Genomic DNA, 14378 nt, shown 5'->3' with positions numbered 1-14378 from the left:
GGACTAAAGCATCCGCCAACTCCTGGACGGTCTGTGGTGCAACGTGGCGTTGGTGGATGGAGCGAGACATGATGTCCCAGATGTGCTCAATTTGATTCAGGTCTGGGGAACGGGCGGGCCAGTCCATAGCATCAATGCCTTCCTCTTGCAGGAACTGCTGACACACTCCAGCCACATGAGGTCTAGCATTGTCTTGCATTAGGAGGAACCCAGGGCCAACCGCACCAGCATATGGTCTCACAAGGGGTCTGAGTATCTCATCTGGGTACCTAATGGCAGTCAGGCTACCTCTGGCGAGCACATGGAGGGCTGTGCGGCCCCCCAAAGAAATGCCACCCCACACCATGACTGACCCACCACCAAATCGGTCATGCTGGAGGATGTTGCAGGCAGCAGAACGTTCTCCACGGCGTCTCCAGACACTGTCACGTCTGTCACATGTGCTCAGTGTGAACCTGCTTTCATCTGTGAAGAGCACAGGGCGCCAGTGGCGAATTTGCCAATCTTGGTGTTCTCTGGCAAATGCCAAACGTCCTGCACGGTGTTGGGCTGTAAGCACAACCCTCACCTGTGGACGTCGGGCCCTCATACCACCCTCATGGAGTCTGTTTCTGACTGTTTGAGCAGACACATGCACATTTGTGGCCTGCTGGAGGTCATTTTGCAGGACTCTGGCAGTGCTCCTCCTTGCACAAAGGCGGAGGTAGCGGTCCTGCTGCTGGGTTGTTGCCCTCCTACGGCCTCCTCCACGTCTCCTGATGTACTGGCCTGTCTCCTGGTAGCGCCTCCATGCTCTGGACACTACGCTGACAGACACAGCAAACCTTCTTGCCACAGCTCGCATTGATGTGCCATCCTGGATGAGCTGCACTACCTGAGCCACTTGTGTGGGTTGTAGACTCCGTCTCATGCTACCACTAGAGTGAAAGCACCGCCAGCATTCAAAAGTGACCAAAACATCAGCCAGGAAGCATAGGAACTGAGAAGTGGTCTGTGGTCACCACCTGCAGAACCACTCCTTTATTGGGGGTGTCTTGCTAATTGCCTATAATTTCCACCTGTTGTCTATTCCATTTGCACAACAGCATGTGAAATTTATTGTCAATCAGTGTTGCTTCCTAAGTGGACAGTTTATTTTCACAGAAGTGTGATTGTCTTGGAGTTACATTGTGTTGTTTAAGTGTTCCCTTTATTTTTTTGAGCAGTGTATATCCAAATGTATTTCCATCTGTCACATATGGAACCGTTATCAGGTGCTCTGTTTAGAATGGTGTTTTCCCAGGTGCTCTGTTTAGAATGTATTTTTCCCCGCAAATTGCCTCTTTGCAAATGTTTGAAAATTACATTTTATTGGCTTCTTCATTACATGAGTTGCCTGTTCTGTTCAGGTGTATTACCATAATCTAAATGTGATATTTTTTATCATTCTGAGCACCGAAGGTGGACGCCCTAATGGGTTATGCACACAATACATATGGGTCCACTACATTTCTCAAATGGACAGTCAATTTAAAATCTTCCCGTTATGTTGTCCGGCTCCACATTTTCCTAGCGGAAACCCGGACACACACACACTTCACCTGGGGCGGACAGGGCAAGAGCAACTATTTGTTGTCGTTGTCCTGCCGTGATTAAGTGGCATGTGTGTGTATGAAAGTGTGCGTAAATGCCCTCGTTCTTGCACGTGTACAAAAGTGTGTGTGTGAGAGAGTTATTTGAGAGGGCCTCACCAAAGGGCCGATCAGTGTGGCCTGCTGGGTAATTGTTGCCATATTGGAGGGGTTGGTCGGGGCTCTGGGTTAGATATTGTACCTGGAAAGACTCTGTGCATCTGTGGAAGCCATCACTCTTATTTAATGAGTGGTGAAAAACACAAGAGGGCAGAAACTAAAAACCTCCCACATGACATTCTTTCCCTCCATCAAAAGCATGAAAGTGAAACAATAGTGATGATTCAAGGTTAGGGTTGACTGTACTGAATGTATTGTACAGAGAGAGGAAAAAGTATGTGAGGACTGTTTTTTTCCCACAATATGTTTAAATTAAAATGATGCAACACTAAGCAGGGACAGAGACAGGAATAAAGTAAGCGAGTGAGTGTGTGGCTGTGTCTGCAGCCATGGCCAGTACTGCAGAGGGGTATACTACAAAGCCAGATGCCTTTGATAAGCAACCAGAAATCACTAGAGATTTACTGGAATATTAAAAAAGCTAAACGTAGATTGTGGAATCAAATCGGACCATTTCAAGCTTCCCTTAAAAAACAAATTTGTACACACACACAAAAGTTTGGACACCTACTTATTCAAGTGTTTTTCTTTATTTGTACTATTTCTACATTGTAGAATAATAGTGAAGACATCAAAACTATGAAATAACTCATGGAATCACGTGTGTTAATCAAAATATATTTTAAATTTGAGATTCCTCAAAGTAGCCACACTTTAACTTGATGACAGCTTGCATACTCTTGGCATTCTCTCAACCAGCTTCACCTGGAATGCTTTTCCAACAGTCTCGAAGGAGTTCTCACATATGCTGAGCACTTGTTGGCTGCTTTTCCTTCAATCTGCGGTCCAACTCATCCCAAACCACCTCAATTGGGATGAGGTCGTGTGATTGTGGAGGCCAGGTCATCTGATGCAGCACTCCATCACTCTCCTTCTAGGTCAAATAGCCCTTACACAGCCTGGAGGTGTGTTTGGTCATTGTCCTGTTGAAAAACAACAGGACAATGGTACTGGTACTGTATATCCAAATATTTATGATAGTTAGCTGGCTAACTCCTTAATCCTGCTTTGTAGTATACCCCTGAAGTAGCTGGACTAACATAAATCAACATCCCTTTACAAGTTTGAAAAACATTTCACATGCCGTCAGAAGTCATCGTTTACTTATTTGGACTCTAAAATGTATTACAAAATGTATCACACACACACACACACACACAATGACAAAACAAAAATAGGTTTTATTTTTTGTGTACAAATGTATTAAAAATAAAAACCCTAAATGTCACGTTTACATAAGTATTCAGACCCTTTACTCAGTACTTTGTTGAGCACCTTTGGCAGCGATTAAAGCTTAGAGTCTTCTTGGGTATGATGCTACAAGCTTGGCACACCTGTATTTGGAGAGTTTCTCCCATTCTTTTCTGCAGATCTTCTCAAGCTCTGTCAGGTTGGATGGGGAGCGTTGCTGCACAGCTATTTTCAGGTCTCCAGAGATTTTCGATCGGGTTCAAGTCTGGGCCACTCAAGGACATTCAGACTTGTCCCGAAGCCACTCCTGCGTTGTCTTGGCTGTGTGCTTAGGGTCGTTGTCTTGTTGGAAGGTGAACCTTCGCCCCAGTCTGAGTGCTCTGTACTTTGTTCTGTTCATCTTTCCCTCAATCCTGACTAGTCTCCCAGTCCCTGACGCTGAAAACCATCCCCACAGGTTTCCTCCAGACGTGACGCTTGGCATTCAGGCCATTCCGTTCAATCTTGGTTTCATCAGACCAGAGAATCTTGTTTCTCATGGTCTGAGTCCTTTAGGTGCCTTTTGGCAAACTCCAAGTGGGCTGTCATGTGTCTTTTACTGAGGAGTGGCTTCTGGTTGTTTTTCTGAAAGGTTCTTGGTCACCTCCCTTACCAAGGCCCTTCTCCCCCGATTGCTCAGTTTTGCAGGGCAGCCAGCTCTAGGAAGAGTCTTGGTGGTTCCAAACTTCTTCCAATAAGAATGATTGAGGCCACTGTGTTCTTGGGGACCTTCAATGCTGCATTAATGTTTTGGTACCTTTCCGTAGATCTGTGCCTTGACACAATCCTGTCTCGGAGCTCTACGGACAATTCCTTTGACCTCATGGCTTGGTTTTTGCTCTGACATGCAGTGCCAACTGTGGGAGCTTTATATAGACAGGTGTGTGCCTTTCCAAATCACGTCCAATCAATTGAATTTACCACAGGTGGACTCCAATCAAGTTGTAGAAACATCTCAAGGATGATCAATGGAAATAGGATGCCCCTGAATTACATTTCGAGTCTCATAGCAAAGGTTTTTTTAAATAAATTTGCAAACATTTCTAAAAACCTAAAAACCTGTTCATCTCGCTAACATTTAGAAGGTGGAGACAGTACAGTTGCATCAAAGCTGGGACCGAGAGACTGAGAAAGAGTTTCTACTATCCAGCCTCCGCCCAGTACCCCGCCGTGAACCTTAGTCACTGTTCTAGCCAGGCTACCACCAGGAACACTACCCTGCACCAAAGAGACTGCTGCCCTATGTAGAGTCATTGAACACTGGTTACTTTAATAATGTTTACATACTGTAATCTAGACTAGTCATGGCTCATCCTATATAACTACTGCTGTAAAGACCTTTTCTATTCATATACTGTCCAACACTCCATTATATTTATATACATTATTAGGGGTGTGACGTTTAAACAAAATTGGGATCGTTAACGTTTAGAAAAAAATCCCTAAGTGAAAAACAGTGCAGTTATCACAAAACTACCACTAACAGGCCCCAATCATCATCATCATAAAGCGTAAAATAAACATTTAACAAATACCTAACGCAACAATGCTGAACGTTAGGAGATCTACAGCTTTCAAATTATTTGCCACGGATATAAAGCACTCCGTAAATCATCCTCGTTAACAGTAAAAAAAAAAAATACAAATATAATGGCAGCGAGTGAGACAGCAGTGAGGTCCTGTATGGCAATACTTAGAGAAGTTAAATGAGAAGGTTGTGAAATGCAAACTCTGCGAGGTGGAATTGAGCTATAGTGGCAGTATAGGTGCAATGCTGAATGGGAGGCACCGTGAGACCCAACCCGTTCCTGCAGCACCGTGAGACCCAACCCATTCCTGGCAGCACCGTGAGACCCAACCCGTTCCTCACTACAAGGGATGGAGTGAGAAAAATCACAGCGCTGATTACAGAAATGATTGCAGTTGATATGCAGCCATTGTCAATGGTAGAAGATGTCGGCTTCAGTGTCGCCCTATTGGCATGTCTAGAACCAGACTACAAGACGCATGTCAAAAAACTGATGGAGAAATTGTGCAATGATTACTCTGCAAGTAGGCCTACAAAGCTCCAGCTCTTGAACAACAAGAACCTAATATTTATAAATTCCATTATTTTACTTTTTAGATTTGTGTATTGTTGTGCATTGTTAGATATTACTGTACTGCACTGTTGGAGCTAGGAATACATGCATTTCACTACACCCGCAATAACTTCTGCTAAATATGTGTATGTGACCAATAAAATGTACAGATTGTTGGATGTCAATGAACCCACTGTCATACATCACTGCAACGACCCATCACGTTAATGAGAAGTGGGACATGAAGTCCCAGGAACTACTGACAATTAAGAACGTGGAGGAGGCACAGAGCAGAGAAACTAAAACGGCATTAACTACCATCGTTGCTGATTGGGTGGGGGACAGTAGTAAGGTGAGCGTACACATACACATATGACTCAGTTACACCAGCTCTGTCAGGAGGAACGGGCCAAATTCACCCAACTTATTGTGGGAAGGTGGTGGAAGGCTACCCGAAACTTTTGACACATTTCATTCCGGTCCCTGACATTGCTCATTCTGATATTTATTAATTTCCTTATTATTATTGATCTTTTCTGGATTGTGTGTGTATTTTTTTATTTATTATTGCTTGGTATTACTGCACTGTTGGAGCTAGAAACACAAGCATTTCGCCGCACCCGCGATAACCTGCAAATCTGTGTGTACACGACCAATAGCCTACTGTATAGTCAGTGTTTACCCAAGCTTGGGTATAGCAAGTACAGTACGTTTCCACCAATATAGAACACTGATTACCTCACACACAGTCAGTAAATCAGAACCCCACTCTGTATCTGTCCAGAAACTAAGTTTGTCTGTTGAGAGCATTCTGCCATGCTCCAGTCTTAAACAAGTTTCTGCCGCCCCCTTGTGGTGAAGCATGGTATGGGCCAACAAACAACACCTCAGTACAAACCACAGAGCAAAAACATCCTCTAACACCTTTTACAGCTCAGTGCAATGTCTTCAAAATGGCATTTCATTGCATCAGTGTGTGTGGGGGAAATATCAGCTTTTCACTCTATCTACTGCGTTTCTACGTGTCGGACTCACCTAGCGTTGTCCCGTCCTCCCCCATAATGCACTTCATAGAAGCGATGATCTGCTCTACGACAGGAGGTGACATGGACGCGGCGTACACCGCACTGTGAGAGTGGGAACGCAGGTACTCCATCAACTCCTAGAATAGAACAGAATAGAATGTTATTGTCGAATAGAATGTTACTGTCAATTCTGAGGTTAGTATATTTGCAACACTAAAAGTATACATTTCTGATTTCACACTTGGCATTAAAGTAGATATCTACATTGTGCGCTGTTGCTCTTCACCCTCCTCTAATGTTGCTGTATTGTTAATATGTCATGTTTTTATATTGATATGGTACATTTACAGTATCTGAAACGTTTTTTTTTTGTAACGTGGTTGAAACGTTTTAGTAACAGTAAAGGACGTTGTGTGATTCTAAACTTGTGCGACTCAAGCTATACTTTTCCTTGTGCGCATGCACGGGCTATAAATGACTTGCACAAAATGGAACATAACATTGCGGATAAAGTTCAGAATGAGACAATTTCATGTGTACAACATCAAAAGACCTGCATCACTATCCTAAGAGCGTTGCCGTTTTGAAAAGGACGTATTGGGGTGTTTTTGGAGCCTTTGTTCATGTTTTATCTGTGTCCCTGCAACTGCTGAATGAGCATGAGGAAGTCTATCGCTGGTGGGGTACGCTTTTAAAATCCAGGTGAAATTGCAACAAAAGTGTCTGGACAGTTCTTTAACATGCCATTTACATCCAAAATACAGATTTGGTTTAAAAAAAAAAAGTGAACTTGTCCATTAAATCAATGTTATCCTCCTCACCTTCCTGCCTCCGATGTAGCCCCCAGCGGCGCCGAAGCTCTTGGTGAACGTCCCCATCATGACGTCCACGTCCCGGGGGTCCAGACCAAAGTAGTCGACTACACCTCGGCCCCCTGGCCCCAAAGCCCCAATACTGTGGGCCTCGTCCAGGTACAGATAGGCCCTGTAGCGCTTCTTCAGAGCTATGACTTCAGGTAGACGTACTATACTGCCTTCCATACTGGGGACAGATGGAAAAGGGGTAGGATGGTGGGTGGGGGTGACAAGAGGGGCAAAAGATGGAGGAGGAAGTATCCCATCTTCACTTCAGGGGACATTTTCTCCCATCACATCGTGTACATTTGACTAATGATAGAGAGAGCACCAGTGTTGGGAGTTCCTGTAGATTCCTTCTTTACAGTGTAAAGTTTAAACAGCCTGGGGTGGTCTAGCAGTCTAAGCTGCTGCCTCTGAAGTATATGTACAATGTTCTGCTGCCAGCAGACCTTCTTGAACATGTGAACTTTCATGTGCCTTAATAACAAACTCATATGTGATCTGTAAAGATGAATACAACATTTTAATTACGAGGCTAGTTCAGCCTAGGAGAAAGCACTGAGCTTGGGAGAAAGACAGGATACTTCCTGGACTGCCATGATTGGCTGAGATAATGGTGGGGCTGTACATGTCGAGAGATGAGTCCTGATTGGTCTGTCATGTCACAGGCTTACATCTATAACAGAATGGGGGCTTCAATGGTCAGTATATAGATCATCTTTGCTGCTGCAGATTTTTGGAAAGATATAGCTATGGGTAGCAGCAAAACTGTTGCCACAGCTCTCAACAACATTGCTGCCCTGAATTGATCTGTTGCTATCGGCAAAGCACAGAGGGGGAAAGTTTAAGTAGAGAGTACTTTTTGGAGGACAATGCCATGCTGACTCGCATGCATTTACAGTGCCTTGCAAAAGTATTCATCCCCTTGGCGATTTTCCTATTTTGTTGCATTACAACCTGTAATTGGATTTGGATTTCATGTAATGGTCATACACAAAATAGTCCAAATTGGTGAAGTGAAAAGAAATAACTTGTTTCAAAAAAATTCAAAAAAAAAAAAAGAAAAGTGCATATGTATTCACCCCCTTTACTATGAAGCCCCTAAATAAGATCTGGTGCAACCAATTACCTCCAGAAGTCACATAATTAGTTAAATAAAGTCCACCTGTGTGCAAGCTAACTCTCACATGATCTGTCACATGATCTCAGTATATATACACACACCTGTTCTGAAAGGCCCCAGAGTTTGCAACACCACTAAGCAAGGGGCACCACCAAGCAAGCGGCACCATGAAGACCAAGGAGCTCTCCAAACAGGTCAGGGACAAAGTTGTGGAGAAGGTCAGATCAGGGTTGGGTTATAAAAAAATATCTGAAACTTTGAACATCCCACGGAGCACCATTAAATCTATTATTAAAAAATTGAAAGAATATGGCACCACAACAAACCTGCCAAGAGAGGGCCGCCCACCGAAACTCACAGACCAGGCAAGGAGGGCATTAATCAGAGAGGCAACAAAGAGACCAAAGACAACCCTGAAGGAGCTGCAAAGCTCCACAGCGGAGATTGGAGTATCTGTCCATATGACCACTTTAAGCCGTACACTCCACAGAGCTGGGCTTTACGGAAGAGTGGCCAGACAAAAAGCCATTGCTTAAAGAAAAAAATAAGAAAACACGTCTGGTGTTCGCCAAAAGGCATGTGGGAAACTCCCCAAACATATGGAAGATGGTACTCTGGTCAGATGAGACTAAAATTGAGCTTTTCGTCCATCAACAAAAACGCTATGTCTGGCGCAAACCCACTACCTCTCATCACCCAGAGAACACCATCCCCACAGTGAAGCATGGTGGTGACAGCATCATGCTGTGGGGATGTTTTTCCATCGGCAGGGACTGGGAAACTGGTCAGAATTTCATGAATGATGGATGGTGCTAAATACAGGGAAAGTCTTGAGGGAAACCAGTTTCAGTCTTCCAGAGATTTGAGACTGGGACGGAGGTTCACCTTCCAGCAGGACAATGACCTTAAGCATACTGCTAAAGCAACACTCGAGTGGTTTAAGGGGAAACATTTAAATGTCTTAGAATGGCCTAGTCAAAGCCCAGCCCTCAATCCAATTGAGAATCTGTGGTATGACTTAAAGATTGCTGTACACCAGTGGAACAGCTTATATAGAGACGTACCCCAAGAGACTTGCAGCTGTAATTGCTGCAAAAGGTAGCTCTACAAAGTATTGATTTTGGGGGGTGAATAGTTACGCACGCTGAAGTTCAGTTTTTTTGTAATTTTTTTGGTCTTATTTCTAGTTTGTTTCACACCAAAAAATATTTTGCATCTTCAAAGTGGTAGTATGTTGTGTAAATCATGTTGTGTATATCAAATGATACAAACCCCCCCCAAAAATCAATTTTAATTCCAGGTTGTAAGGCAATAAAATAGGAAAAATGCCAAGGGGGTGAATACTTTCGCAAGCCACTGTACATCAGAATTTTTAAAGGAGATGGGTGGGGCTAAAGCTTAAGAGGGTGTGAAAGATTCTGAATAGTCGTAAACAAATAACAGCTCTTTGGCAAGTGTGAAAATCTCAGCAAAATCTTTCAAGTTTATCAACTTTCAAAGCAGTATAACTTTCCATGTTTATCCAACTACAGTGTATGATAAACCATTTTGAAGCTCTGAGTCTGTACTTTTATAAAATATAAACAGATTGACTTAAGCTCACATGGAGCTGTACCGTCAGAAACAAAGTTGAAATAGCATGTAAAAGACTACCTGTATATTCCCTCCACCAGTATGAGGATCTTCTTCCATGGCCTGTGTGTTCTGGGCTGGCCGTGGACTATGGCGTCTCTCAACATCTTCTCCAGACTTTGCATGTCTGGCAAGACACACCAGGAGCACACAGTTACAGTTTCCACAGCAGAAAAAAATCTTCATTAAGATCTGACAAGAGACCATGGCCAGCCCTAGCCTTTTGGGGGGCCTAAGCGAGATTTGAGTCTGGTTGCTGGCTGAACCAGTCTCAAATCAATCCATATGAAATGAAAGGCAGGGATGCAAACAACACCAGTTGTTCCCATTTTCTGCAATTCTACCCATTTTGCCATGGGATGGAGAGAAATCTTTGCAGTTCTAAAGCTAATTTCCTGCAATTCTACATATTTTGCCAATACTTATTCCATGTTAATGATATCTGAGTGAGTTCAATGTGGGGCTCCTAGAGGTCAGGGACACTAGGCACCTGCCCTGCATATCCGGTCGGTATTCGGCCACGATTACTACAAGTTTATATAGCAGGCTAGACTAATTTACCAATCTAAAAATGATTAGCTGACATACTATTGAGTGACTGTCAGTGACTGACATAAGTGAAAAACTGCTAATGCACTACCAAATTTCTAAATTGCACATTGTGTATTCTACTATTCTAACTCTCAAAAGTAAGTTGAGACCAGACTGAAATTGCCCGCAGGACACCAGTTGACAATCCCTGATCTAGAGTCTTCAGATCTCATTAAAATATCAGTTTTCCATTCAGATGGTCTCCCTGCCCTGGACCAACAAAGGGAGATTATCAGGAAGGGTCATTGCCATATAGATAACCTTTCCAGCTCGTGGGAACACATATCCGGAGCTTAGGATTCTGAACACACACACACACCTAAATGTCACTGCTGGGACTAAACGGTTTAGACCAGCGCAGTTGTTCCCAAACTTTTCTAGAGCCTTTGGGTGATGATCTGTACACTGTAGAAACAGGGGGGGGGCAGAGATAAAGGACAGACCCATTGTAGCATGTGGGACAGATAAGGGATGTATAAGCCCCACCATTTTGGTTGAACATGAACAAAGTATGGAGGGGATAAAGATAAGGGACGAACCCGATATTGCTGTGGGGACAGCGATAGAGGACGGACACGGTTTTGCAGTGGGGACAGCGATAGGGGACGGACCCAGTGTTGCAGGGGGGGAAGAGATAGGGGATGGGACCGTGTTGCAGGGGGGGACAGAGATAAAGGACGGACTTACTGTTGTGTTTGAAGACACGGATGGTGGACCCAGACAGCCTGGCTCCCAGGACCAGAGAGGCATGGTTCAGCTCATCACTTAGGATTAGACAGCCCTACAAAGAGAGAGAAAGGAGAGCTTGTCTACTAACACTATTTCTATGCTTTATCAATAATTAGTAAAACCCTAACCTCACCATCTTGTTTCGCAATCCTCACAAGGAAGAAAGAGAAAAGAACGCGTTTTCTTTTTCATGCCCACAGTCAAGTTTGGAAACCTCACACTCGCTCTCACAGCAACACAACAGAGTTGACCTCTGTCTGCCCTGGTGATGACCTTTGTCCTGACAGAAAGGAGAGCTGTGATGTGCTCCTGGCGGCAGGAAACACTTCCCGTTGATAATATGTGGTGTTGTCGAGACTCTCCCGTGGCGTACGCACCACCCAGGTCTGGAGGTCACCTGCTGGCGCCATGGTGACACACACAACCTCCCGGAATGTTGTTGTTATGGAACGGGCTGTGCTCTGAACATTATGACAACACCACACACCATGCTGGTATTAAATATCTCCCCCTATTGCAATACAAACACACGCTCTTCCTCTCATAAACTCTTAACAAACACACACACCTTTGGCAGCTGTGATCCTGAAAATGATAATGTTCCAAGGTGTGGTGCAGGCAATACTGAGAGGGCAACACAACAGAGACCGACAGAGCACACAGTGCCAGGGAGAGAGGGAAAGAAAAGTAGAGAGGCAATGAGTGAGCGCCAGGGAAAGTGAAATGAACAGAGAGAGGGTGAAACTAACTGAATGAGAGAAGGAAGAAAGATGTCTCTAGAGGAGATTCGGTAGAATAATGAATGCCAGAATTCAGGCCTTCCTAACTGAACACAACATTTTAAGTAAAAGTCTAATTGGATTCCTCCCTAAAAGCTGATATATAGATATATATATAAATAAGAGAGAGAGAGAGAGAGAGAGAGAGAGAGAGAGAGAGAGAGAGAGAGAGAGAGAGATCCTCCACACCTTGGCCACCAAACTCTCAAAGGAAAAATATTTGCCTTTTTTATAGACATTCAAAAAGTATTTGATTCCATATAAGGTATGTTCTTAAAATGCCTTCAAAGTGGTATAGGAGGAAAGGTCTATGATATTATTAATGTTGTGTAAACACAATTCTTTAGTCAGGACAGAGGGGTAAGACAAGGTCGCAATATTAGTCCAAACTTATTCATTATTTATATAAATTAACTGGCTACCATATTAAAACAATCTACATCACCCTAGAAGACAAAGAAATAAAGTGTATTTTATATGCCGATGGCTTAGTAATCTTGTCACCAGCAGAACAGAGGCTACAACAAAGCCCGTCCTTGCTAGATCAGTATTGTAAGGACTGGGCACTATCCATTAATATAGAAAAAAACTAAGTAATGATCTTTCAGAAAAAGTCCAGATCCCAGGAATGTCAATACCATTTAATCCTAGGAGAAATAACCCTTAAATACACCACCAACTAAACTTATCTTGGTCTGACTAGAAGTTTATCAGGGCGGTTTGACATGGCCATAAAGTCTAACAGATAAAGCATGCAGAATATATTTTGCAACTAGAAAGACCCTGTATATATTTAACCCACCAATTTACAATATACATCATGGGATAAAAGCCCCACTGAAATTTTACACTTGGAACTTAAAAATATATATTCTAGGTGTGCACAGAAATGCCCCAAACCTAGCCAGTAGGGAAGAACTTGGGAGACAACACCATGTCAAAATCAAAGAACTCAAAAGGAAGACATTAACAACTTACAGACTTAGTGACCATAGCCTGGCAATAGAGACAGGATGCCATAGAAAAACATGGAAGGTCAGTTGAAGAAAGACTATGTAAACACTGTGGGTCGCTTCCTACTCCACTGCTCTAAATATGACTCAAGAGATATTTATCTCCTGAAATTGTAAGAAAATGTTGCAGGATTTCTTGAACTGCCCGTTGAGGAGAAAATCAGAAATGTTGTTAGAAGAACACGTTGAGACAGTATAATAATATAAGAGAGACAATAGCTACTGCCATGTCATACACACGAACTCTTGTAGATTTCATTTCTCGACTATTGCTGTTTATTTTCTTTTTTGTGTATTATTTTCCACGTATAATTCTTTTGGTTGATATATATTATTATTGTTGCTCAAAAATATTGTTAACGTATGTAATACTTCACATACATTACCTTTGGCAACAGTGGCAACCAGCCATTCATGCCAATAAAGCATTTATTGAATTAAGAGAGAGAGACAGAGAGAGAGCAAGAGCGAGCGAGCGAGCAAGAGAGAGACAGATGCAAAGACAGTGAATCAGAGTGAGCCAGAGGCTAGAACATAGCAAAAGACTGAGAACCCCTGGTGTTTGGGTAGCATGTCATACTACCTTGCCAGTAAGGGCAGGGATGTTCATCGAATTGGTAGCGAAGCCCATCCCGAAAGCCATGGCCGACTCCACGCCCAGGAATTTAGCAACCAGCTCCTCCATCTCCTCATGTCTGTCTAAGTTACCTAAGGGAATTTAGGAGATACATCAAAACTCCCATAGACACATACCTACCTACTGATAAGATTCAGAAGAATAACTGTGTGTTATTCATTATAAAACAGTTGTATGATACAGATGGCTTAGGGCTGAGTCGAAGCCTCTGCGTTCATCTACCAGCCAAAACGGAGTTATAAGGCGCAAGGGTGTGGCGATTAAATTTGTTTTTATAAACAAATGGATATACGTTTACTTTATAGCAATAAGTTAATATAAACAAAAATCAAATCTGATAGAGTTAATCTCAGAGCCTGAGGATTAATCCTTCCACTCACTACTGGGTCGTTCCACCTCAAAAAGCACAAGAAAGACGATAACACCCACCATCACAGATTATTCTGAAATTGTTTCTGTAGTTGGCAACAGATACAATTAGCATTCCTGAAACATTATTTTCTTTAAACATAATTTGATCTCTATGAAATTAAGCTAATTGATTACACCCAAATTTGCCCTTTTCATTTATAGGATTCAGATCATATTCAATAAATATAGTACTCAACATCCGATTTGGACCAAACTTCTTCCTACCAATGAGTAAGACATGAAGAATCCCCCAAAAAGGGTCTAGACTCCCCACACCCCATGCCAATCCCAACCCAACAACCAGTATAAGTGCTCTGTTTGAAAAGTAGTATGAAGCTGTGGCTTGGAGAATTGCTTCTCCATACTATGTCATGTATTCCTAGTGAATTTGTAATGGAAGTCGCTTGCAATATTTACCATAAAGTAGTAAGAAAGTAACAGGTTTTAACCACTAGATGCCTGCTATATCGCCACACAGTT

General features: G+C 42.9%; 1 protein-coding gene across 2 annotated transcripts in view; it reads right to left on the bottom strand.

The window, feature by feature from the left end:
• sptlc2a (serine palmitoyltransferase, long chain base subunit 2a) overlaps positions 1-14378 on the bottom strand; it is a 48827-nt gene that overhangs the window by 18745 nt on the left and 15704 nt on the right. For both annotated transcript variants that reach the window (XM_045718542.1, XM_014196119.2), the window contains exons 5-9: positions 13434-13558; positions 11017-11110; positions 9760-9865; positions 6948-7167; positions 6137-6263 (exon numbers count right to left, since the gene is read on the bottom strand). In XM_045718542.1, coding sequence (XP_045574498.1) covers positions 6137-6263; positions 6948-7167; positions 9760-9865; positions 11017-11110; positions 13434-13558 — 672 coding nt within the window. The remainder of the gene's footprint in view (positions 1-6136; positions 6264-6947; positions 7168-9759; positions 9866-11016; positions 11111-13433; positions 13559-14378) is intronic.

Source organism: Salmo salar, chromosome ssa01, assembly GCF_905237065.1.
Source record: "Salmo salar chromosome ssa01, Ssal_v3.1, whole genome shotgun sequence".
Classification (NCBI taxonomy): domain Eukaryota; kingdom Metazoa; phylum Chordata; class Actinopteri; order Salmoniformes; family Salmonidae; genus Salmo; species Salmo salar.
The sequence above is the reverse complement of the archived record's forward strand: the minus strand, read 5'-3'. Positions and strand labels throughout refer to the sequence as shown.